At 40.9% G+C, this 10854-nt stretch overlaps 1 protein-coding gene across 1 annotated transcript; it reads left to right on the plus strand.

Annotated features, from left to right (window-relative positions):
• The first annotated feature begins 3828 nt into the window (after window positions 1-3828).
• On the plus strand, window positions 3829-7658 carry b3gnt7 (UDP-GlcNAc:betaGal beta-1,3-N-acetylglucosaminyltransferase 7). The gene is made up of 2 exons (XM_067229790.1): window positions 3829-4047; window positions 5313-7658. The coding sequence occupies exons 1-2, from the start codon at window positions 4040-4042 to the stop codon at window positions 6547-6549; spliced, it is 1245 nt and encodes a 414-aa protein (XP_067085891.1). The 5' UTR covers window positions 3829-4039; the 3' UTR covers window positions 6550-7658.
• The last annotated feature ends 3196 nt before the right edge of the window (window positions 7659-10854 follow it).

The raw sequence follows: 10854 nt of genomic DNA on the forward strand, positions 1-10854 counted from the left end.
AACACACCTGTTAGCCTACATTGTTGCCTGTGCCCTCATGAGAGTAGGTGCAGATGCTGTCGGTGTTACAGTAAATTGTTTGGTAAAGGGGATGACCACCTACTTTAAACACCGACATTTTGTTAATATTTTAACAGTTCATGTAACAATAGTGTTGTGTTAACCCTTGTGTTATCTTCGGGTGATTCTGACCCATCAGTCATTGAGACCCACCGTCGTATTGCGACAACTTTACCGCATACAAAAACAAAGTGAAGCATTTTCTTTTAACCGTTGGGCTGTCTCAGACCCCCCACATTGCAATGGTTAAAAGAAAATTATTTGTTTTTGTATTGGGTAAAATTGAGTAAACACAACGATGGTTCGTTATAAACCTTTGGGTCATGTGACCCGAAGGCAGCACAAGGGTTAATGTGTTAATCACTATCTATTGGCACAACACAAGAAAACGAACAGCATGACTCTAACTCCAAGTGGTTGTATGTGCCAGTAAGATTATGGGGAATGACTCATCGGCTGTTATCCTGACATTAAATAGGGGCAGACGTTCCTTATGAAAACAGTTTGAAGGACTGGTAAGAGGGAGTGGGAATGGTCCAGCACAGCATATCCTGAAGCATATTGTAAAATAAAAAAAGAACCAGGCTAACCATGGCAAGCTTGAATTAATTATTGAATTATTCAGGAAATGCCCCTGCAGTTGCCAAGAGACATGAGGTGTTATCAGTAGACAACCATGTGCTGGACCAGACTGATAAAAGTCTATGCCGATCACCAAGGAAGACTAGAGGCACTTTTTTCCCCTCTCTGTATCCTGACCCATGGCAATGTCAACAACCGACAGGACTGGTCAGCCCTTTCTCCAATGGTCACCTTTTGTTTTTCATACATTATGGATTACACGAAATTGAGCTTTGACAAATGGTGTGTGGTCAAATGTATTTTCAATAAGATATATTGCTTCTTTGTGTGTCTACTTGGACATTTGTAAAACCAGTGTCCTTCGGGGGGTATTTAGTGTAGAGGCCCTTTCCCATATGTCATTATGGTAGCTTATTTTCGCTTACTTTTAGATATGGGAGTCACATGGGGGGGGGTGCTCATGGACTGCCTGTTATCATCCACTGTGTTTTGAACAGCTTGGTTTGTGTTTCTAAAAGTTCAGGATGAAGGTAAAGATTAGTAAGTCTTTGCTAAAATTATGTCAGGAAATATATGAACGGTTGCACATAACAATAGCGCACAGAGATCTGACAAGCATGAATCAGTGGAAGTCAACCACAAACAGTAGGCTATGTGTTACACACAGAAATGAATGACAGACAATAATTGAAGTTTGAAGAATAACTTTAATGTCTAATGCTGTGTGTAATTATTACTGAGCCATAGGTACTTGGTTTACGCACCCTGAAGCTAGACCTGTAAATTAGTCATGTGTTTATAATTTGAAAGGAAGTAATCCGCATAATCAAGGAAACCTATGCAACCATTAACCAAAACCAATGGTTTGTTCTTAAAGTAATAAAGCTTTGGAAAATTGTGTGCAATAGATTGCAGTGGGTTTTTTTCCATCTTGAATAAACTTCTTTTGCTGTTCTACAGTAACCCCCAAGTAATGTTTAAACTTGGGGGACATCAAACTGGAAGGGGGCAGGTGTTTATCTAAGGTCACAGCTGACAAGGGTTTCACAGGACAGCCTGTACAAGTCTTTTGTCCCAGCTGTCTGTGCACACTGGGATAACCTTGTCACACACGGAGGAGAAAGAGAGAGACAGATATTGAGTAAAAAGAAAAGGTGCCCTTGGGTCACTGTTTCTCAGCAGTGAAGTCTTTCGCAGTCGATATGAGGTGCTGCATTGCTAAGGCCCCTCACTTATCCAGAGGGTGAGACAAAGGTATCCTCTGGGGTTTTTCCACTCGAGCTGAAGTTGAGGATGGAGAGTTGACAGTCAAATGGAAACCAACGCAATTTCCCTCAGTTCCTTAGGTGTGTTAAATTCAACACGGGATTAGCACAGGCCTCCTTGAAGGAGGTTTGTTAGGTCTCCCACTTATTTCTTTTTTTTTTTTTTACAAAACAATGTCCTAAGCCCTCCAGCTCTCCTCTACTTCCTCATTCTTGTAACAGGAGAAGCTAAAGGTGAAACAAGGCTTAGAGAGTTAGTTGGCTATGTCTGAGCAGAGGCTTTAGAGTAAGCATAACAGATATGTGTGACTCATATTTAGGGGAAGGTCCCAACTTCCACGAAAGATTGGAAAATAATATAAAGTAATGAAGTCCCTTTCCTCTATAGTGGAGCCCACACATCATCAAAGGCAAACATCAAAACACTGTTTTTTGATAAGTAGTTCAAAATACCACTATCAAAACCGTATTCACGCCCTACACATCTGCCTCTACTATAAAGCTACCAGAAGCCAACATGTTCTAGAGGATTCTGAATAGAGTAACATTACAAAGTATGGGGATCCAGGCTTGAGGAACTTCCTGAAAGTAAAGGGTCATGTGCTTGGTAGCGTGAGAGAGAAAGATGCATGTTTGTCATAAACGGATTTGAGGAGACAACCTCAAGTGAGTGCATGTGAAATCCAGGAACAGTTTAGCAACCTCACAACAACCCCTGATACACAGAAGGGGGGACAATGGGAAAATTACCCCTCCACACACACACACACACACAGCAAACGACAGGATGCACATGGCCTCCGAAAGGACGACTGGTTGGATCCAGGAAATGGAGAGAGAAGGAGAGGAAGAGGGGATTTTGAATCGCAGCTGGGTTCAGATTGAAAAATTCCTGTTTTTAAAGCAAAGCTGTTATGTTTTCTTTCTCTCTGGGCGTGCAAGGACGGAAAAGTTCTGCCTCGCTGGGGGTTAAGTGCGGTTGCAGTGTCATCTGTGATTGTGCAGTCAGCATGTTGACTGTCACCACTCCTGGTGGTTTGTAATGTACAATTTCTGAAAGTATCAAAGAATTCCAAAAAGATTGCTCTGTGGTAAAAGCAATTTTCTTTCCAGAGAACCTTTATGCAGATTTTGCAATTTCTCTCAATAGACATTGTCATTTAAGATCAGGACAGGCTTTATCCAGGATTTTGACACCTAAAAGAAGGATGTTTACCATGGCTTTAAAGCCACAATGAAAAACATTGTTCTGACAAACTATAGAAATGTATTTAGTATTCTAAGTTACTTATTGAGAGTATTTCGCAGCACAGCAGCTGGTTGACAGACTCTAATTATGAGCAAATACTAAAGATCTATGATACACAGTGACTGTTTGAGTGGAAAATGAGAAATTGAACTTGACAGCTCATTAGCTACCACGGTGTATGCTGACGGAAGCTAGTTACCCAATACGGGCAGTGAACCGCACATATCCTGGTTGAACAGGGATTTAAATATTAATACAATTGACGAGGTGTTCTCCGTCAGCAGGGCGTTGTAGTCACCCTTTCTCGTCAGTAGAAAATAAAAACTGAGCAAGGAGAATGACACGAATTAGAGAAATAACAAATTATGAAAAGAATGCTTAAAATCCACCAGGGCAAATATATATTTCGTTTACAAACAAGCTGTCTTCAACACAAATTATATATGTTGTTACATGTAGCTATTCTTATGACACAGACCCGTTGCATGAAATATTTCATTTATTTTATTTAATGCTGTCATAAGTATTGATTACCATGAATAAGAGTCAAGAGAGATGATGCATCACTTGCGAGTAGATGGGCGGAAGAAGGGCAATTTGCATACCTACGTAACATTGCACATACCTTAAAAAGCCGAGAGGCTCTAGAACCACCACTTGGGGGCATTTCGATCCTAACCTTGTGCATCTCAGCGTCCTCGGAGTCAAAGTAACATTTAGAATTTGAAGTACTTGCTTTGTTTCAAGAAGCGGCTGCATTGACCAAGTGGACTCATTTAACAAGCATTTGAGGGGATCACACACCACGTATCGATTTTCAGAGTTGGAACCAACTGGAACTCTGTTCCATCTCATTAACAACCTAAATCGGTATAATCAGTTTATGAAAATGTAAGTCATGTATTTTTTTACATTAATTATTTGGGAAATTGGCTATATTTTAGTAAAACAACTTTGATGTATTAAAACATATCTGTTCTGTTGAAGATGCGCAATTACGCACGTAAAGGCTATCAGGGAAGGGCTAAGAATCATAGCCTATACGAAACAAATACAACTTTAGTAGGATAAACATTCAACCAATGTGGTCTGCATTAAAATAGGGTCGTCTTTACACTTTATGTATGCTGCAAGTCCTATTAGTATAAAGGTTAGTTTATAAAACCCTTTCAAAATCATTCGATGTCAGGTGCAATGTCCGAAGTGTATATTATCTAAAGTAGGGCCAATAACTTGTTAAACGTCATACCTTAGAAGACGAATTAGTAATTAACTAAGTTATTTTTTGTATGGATGCTTCAGTGCTTCAAGTCCTTGGGAGTGTCTCAAGACAGATTAAACTTATCACTTACCGCGAAATGAAATAAAAAATGCAAATGCCTGGATGGACTATAGCAGTAGGAAATATCCCTTAATAGGATAATCAAAAGTGTTCGTTTTTTATTCTTCTTTTCAACAACAATTAATGCTACACATAGGCTAACACCAAATGTAGAGAACCATCGTGTCAAGGATTACGCTTTTACTTACAAGTCACACAAAATGTCTATCTCTTCAGAAAGAAGTACTTTCAGTACTTCTATTCACAGCTGAAATGAGCCAACTTTGTATAAGTTAATGAGGAAATTACTTCCTGAGATGACTTTGATGCAGCTCACCGAGATCATTATCTTATCATCATTGTAGTTATATTCAAAGTAATGTAAAATACTTGGTCATATCTCAACAATCTATGGTTTGAGGCTATACATAAAAACGAATAATTATCCAATGAGAATAACAAAGCTCAAGTAGGACGCAATATTCTGTAGCAAAAGTAAGACTGCATTTCCAAGCAAGTATTTGTGAAAAACAAACAATTGGTGGAGACCCACCAGTATAACTTGGACAAATGAGTTCATAGACATTTTGGGAAACCACATTGCATTACTACTTAGCCTTAGTTTCACTTTCTAAGGAACTCAAATGTTTTATCTGTTTGATTCATCCTCTTGAAATTTGTTTTGCACTCAATGTGGTCTACTATCCAGTAGAGTATCATAATATGCAGTATATCCAAATACGGTGTTCTGTGCTCTGCAAGCTTATATTTTAACTCCAAGAATGGAGGACTTGGGTGGCAGATCTTTAACCATCTTTCTTTTATATATTTTTAGGATGAACCCCAAAATCAGATGGAGGGTGTACAAGAGGGTATTTGTGATGTTCTTCCTAGCTGGGGTGACGCTCACAGTGGTCCAGAGAGGGAGAGTTGGCTCTGGGGCTCCCTTTCAAATTGAGCGGCAGACTCGAATGGAGGCCTCCAGTGGAGAAGAAGGAGTTCTGCAGCGAAAACAGGGCTTCAACTTCTGGAGGACTAACAAATCTCAGCCTAAGCCTCAAGCCCACACCACCACAAGGGAACCCAACACAATCCAGGACCATAGTACCAGGACCTGGGATGTGTTCAGTGCCAACTGCAGCGCCAACCTCAACTTCTCAAACCAGGAGTGGTTCACGGGCCTCGAAGACAACTTCAAGCAGTTCATGTTATACCGACACTGCCGCTTCTTCCCCATGCTTATCAATCATCCGGAGAAGTGTGCTGGCGGAGAGACCTTCATCCTCATGGTCATTAAGTCAATTGCCACCCAGCATGACCGCCGTGAGGTCATCCGAAAGACGTGGGGCAAGGAGCGAACTGTGGACGGTAAACGTGTGAAGACGCTCTTCCTCCTGGGAACTCCCTCCAACGAGGTGGAGAAGGCAAACCACCAGAAGCTGGTGGAGTATGAGGACTACATCTACGGAGACATCCTCCAGTGGGACTTCATGGACAGCTTTTTCAACCTGACTCTCAAGGAGACCCACTTCCTCAAGTGGTTCAATACCTACTGCCCCGACGTGCGCTACATCTTCAAGGGGGACGACGACGTCTTTGTCAGCGTGGAGAACATTTTGGAGTTCCTGGAGAGCAGCGGCGACGTTAAGAACTTGTTTGTGGGAGACGTTCTCTTCAAAGCCAAGCCCATTCGCAGAAAGGATAACAAGTACTACATCCCGCAGGCGCTATACAACAAGACCCACTACCCTCCATACGCTGGCGGAGGGGGCTTCCTTATGGACGGCCCACTAGCCAGGAGGCTCTACTGGGCTTCCGATTCACTGGAACTGTACCCCATTGACGACGTGTACCTGGGCATGTGTCTGGAGGTGTTGCAGGTTACCCCTATAAAACACAATGCTTTTAAGACATTCGGCCTGGTGAAGAACAAGAATAGCAAGCTAAACAGGGAGCCCTGCTTCTTCAAGAGCATGATCGTAGTGCACAAACTGCTCCCGCCAGACCTTATGAACATGTGGAAACTGGTAAACAGTGAACTGGTGTGCTCACAGAAAGTGGAGATCTTATAGCTAGGATCGCTAGCTGGAAGAGGAAATAGGAGAACTTGAGCTCTGTGCTCGCGGTTGATGGAGCAGAGTGCACATGTCAGGGCTGCCGAAGATGTGAACTAAAAAGTTCTCCTTTTTTCGGAGAAGGACATGGACAATATATGTAAATGGTATTTATGGACTGCATCGCTTGCGTGTGATGAAGAAATTACCTGGATTTTTTAGGGTGATGCTTTAGAATGATTTATATTCTTTTGGCATTTTGAAGCACTGTCAACAGGTAAATTCAGTGACAGCAGCCAAAGGGAATGGGGACTAGTAGCAACGGCTGCACAAAGGACAGCCAATTTCTCCACATTGCCAGAAATCCTTTGACTGCATTATTGCACACTTTGATTTGGACCAAGCCTTACAGTGCCTCTGTAGTTAGTAGTGTAATATGTCTGTTAACGATAGGGTGAAAGAACAATTCCTCTACCTCACCATTGTCCTAAATGGGTAGACATTCTGATGATTTCTTCAACTCTTTTTTTTGATAAAGACATTAGTGTAAGTGTTGTTTAATATTATTGTTATTATTGTTTCAATTTCACATACAACTATACTTTTTAGATAACTCCATTGCCTTGGGGGTCCTGCACTTAATTGAGGCTGTACAGTTTAGAACAAGATTTGATCTGTACTTCTGATATCTCATGTGTGTACTACCAGTGTACTACTGGCAACTAAAAAGATTTCTTAACTCAGTCATATCTGTGTGTCCATAGATTTGAATGTGCTGATATACTTGACATGAAATGGTAGAGGGGTTTACATTGAAGCTGTGAAATAAATAAACTACTGCTGGTACTTGTAGAAGATGTGTTGATTTAGAAAAGGGTGTTGGATATTTAAGTAATGTGGATTTATTTGGAATTAATTGCGAATGTGCAACAATTATACTGCTGAATGTTGAGGGGTGTAGAGGGTCATAGATTTTTATTTTGTAGTGTTTTACTATTATTATTATTATTATTATCATTATTATTATTATTATGTATAAATGTAAAAATCAAGATGCAAACAGAATCATATTTGTAAATAAATATCTAAAATCCCCTCCAAGCCTTCTATCTTCTTTTAACAGACTTGCCTAGATTTTTTTTCTAGAGTTCATTGGCAACTAACATAAATATTTTTAAGGAATATTAATGTTGATAAGCTGCCAGGAGTGACAAACACAGGAGAGTTTTAAGTTGCTTAAGCAATGAGAAAGTGGTGATTGAAATAATATCAACTTATTCATATATTGGGATCTTCAAGGCCCAATAGCATGACAAGTATCAAGAGGATTCAATTCTTGGTCTCTCTACAATTCTTAATTTGACGGTTAATATTATGGAACCTTTAGTTAGCTTTGTATAGTCGTCTCCTAAAGCCTTTCAATCACCTGACATATTTGAGATGCTGTATCATAAACATTTCTATCAATAAAAAGTTACTAAAGAAATCCATACAAGTATAGAGGAATAAGAGTTTTCTTTTTCAGCAAGAACAACATTGTCTGACCCTATATGTCCAGTTTTATAGATAGGACTCATTATTATCTGTAAACATAGCTAAACATTACAATCCAGTAGAGCAAACACTTAACATTGTTGTTCAAACAGAAATATAATGTCAAATAGAACAAATATGTATAAATAAATAAGTAGAAGTTAAAGTACACTTTAAAATGTCCAGTTTCTACATTGATGAACAAGGGCTCCGTTTTCAGATGGCAAGTGTATACAAAAATCATGCATCTTTCAGTCTAGCATAACAGCTGACAGTGATACTGCCAGTCAATGGAGATGTCCTCTCTTGCACGTTGGGCCAAAAAGACAACATGGAATCATGAATAAAAAACTATGACATTCTTGTTATTGTCCATAAACTTTTTCACTACAAAGATAAGCTATGGAGAAACCAAATATTGGTTGTCTACAACATCCGGAAGATCAGGAGATACCTGTCTGAGCACTCCACCCAGCTGCTAGTCCAAGCACTTGTCCTCTCCAAGTTGGACTATTGCAACTCGCTGCTCGCTGGTCTCCCAGCATGTGCAACCCGCCCTGTTCAGAGGATTCAGAACGCAGCGGCCCGCCTGGTCTACAATCTACCCAGACGCTCCCATGTTACCCCGCTCCTCATCTCTCTCCACTGGCTACCTATCATGGCCCGTATCAGATTCAAGACCCTGGTATTGACCTTCCGAGCAGTGAACGGGACCGCACCCGTCTACATCAAGTCTCTCCTGCAGCCTTACATCCCCACCCGTCACCTACGGTCTTCTTCAGACAACCGCCTGGTGGTCCCACCGCTCAAGACCGCCCGGTCCCAACACAAGCTCTTCTCCTGTCTGGCCCCCCAGTGGTGGAATCAACTCCCCACCTCCATCAGAGACACTGACTGTCTCTCCACCTTCAAGAAAAGGCTCAACACGCACTTGTTCCGGGAGTACAACGGTACTTAGGAATGGTTCGCTTGACCCGATGTTAGTTTCCTCAAGGATCACAATGACTCTTGCTCAGAGACTTGTTGCTCTTGTGGTTAGTGGTAACTGATTTAAAATTGTTTGTACTCGCTGTGATATAGTGTTTTTTATTATTGTTGCTTGTCTTTTTTTTGTTTTTGTTTTTTTCACAGGTACACTTGCACTTATAGCAGTTCATGTTGTTTAATTGTAACTTGTTTAACTACATGCTCTTATGGTTCTTCCCTTTGGCACTTACTTTGGTTGTTCACAATGTGTGCTTCATGTTTTGGCTACTCGCAATGTTTTGTGGCTATCTCGTTGTTATGATCAGTGACCTATGCACTTTGTAAAGCTCTCTCTTGGAAGTCGCTTTGGATAAAAGCGTCTGCTAAATTAATAAATGTAAATGTATACTGTTTCGGGGAAGCACATATAAAGGTATGTAGTAAAGGAACCAATATCTCCAAAGGGATGTCTCAAACATGAACCCTTTTCCTACTTACAATGTGTATAAGACAAAGCAGACATGAACAACAGTTGTTTTGTTACAGCATAGTAATACGGTACACAGCACAATTGCTCTAAAATAAAGTGCCAGACTCATATTTCCAGTCAAGATAATAAATAATAAAAAATGAGACAGCACATTTTCATGCAAAAGTATCGCCCCTTGTGCTTCATTCTCATGTTCAGTCCTTTTCACTCAAAATCAAGTAAGCAGCAAAGTCATCCAATCCAGTCCCCATTGTTGTCCGCCGTCTCCTGAGGTCAAATTAGACACTGTACGGCAAAAAGGGGAATCAGAGACTAGTGTCTTTAGTCCTTAATGCTAACAGAACCTCCCAGTGGACCACAACCTGAATGAAGCATAAGGTACTTGCGACTGGATTCTTTCTCAAGATGCTCAGATGATAATGGGTGAGACACTATACATGTTCCAGAATGGACCAGAGGTACATACAGTATATACATACACCTGAGGAACTTGAGGCCACCAAGTCTTACATAACTTGGTGGGAATCAAATAGAACAGAGCCACAGATCAGAGTATGGGATGTTTGACATTTGCGAAATAAGCGGTTTTCTACCGGCACCTCTCAACCTATGTTACGATCCACCGGAAAGACAAGGGTGCATACTTACTTCCTGAAAGCATGGCGTATGATGCACAGCAATACAAACACAAACACGTTCACAGAGATAGACCGAGGAAAGAGGAATCTGAATGGCTTCACCCTCTGTGTACATAGCCTGTCAATAACAGCTAGTTGGGTGTTTGCAGTCACTAATTGGAAAGCGTTTGATCTCTGCTTGGTGCAAAGGGTAGAGGTCGACACCCACTCCTTCACACCAGCCCTCTAGCTAGACACAAGTGTCGTATTTGACTCGGCTTGGAGGGGGAAGGTTGCCATCTTGAGACTCCCCCGTCACACCATTCTATATATACACATAACTGGACAAACAATGGCGAATACTGAAGGCAAAACATTTCCCTTGCGCAAAACGTTGTGCATGGTGCTCCAGACAATTAAACTCGCTATTTCCATAAAAAGCCAGCCAGCAAAATATTTTGGAACAGTTATTCAAATGGTTGTTTAACCATTACGGCTATATAGCCGTAGCAGCGGTGTAGTTCTGAATATGTTTGGCTTATTGATAGAGGAAGACAAGGGAGATGTAAGCAGAGACCACTGGCAACAGGAACTGACATCGCTTCCATGTTTCAGCCTACCAAGATTGCATGCCTCAGTGAAAGATTATGTTTCCGTAAAACAAATGATCAAAATCTGCTGTGGGGTACATGTGCACGTCTAATAAATGCTTAATCA

This window comes from Osmerus mordax, chromosome 26, assembly GCF_038355195.1.
Source record: "Osmerus mordax isolate fOsmMor3 chromosome 26, fOsmMor3.pri, whole genome shotgun sequence".
NCBI lineage: Eukaryota > Metazoa > Chordata > Actinopteri > Osmeriformes > Osmeridae > Osmerus > Osmerus mordax.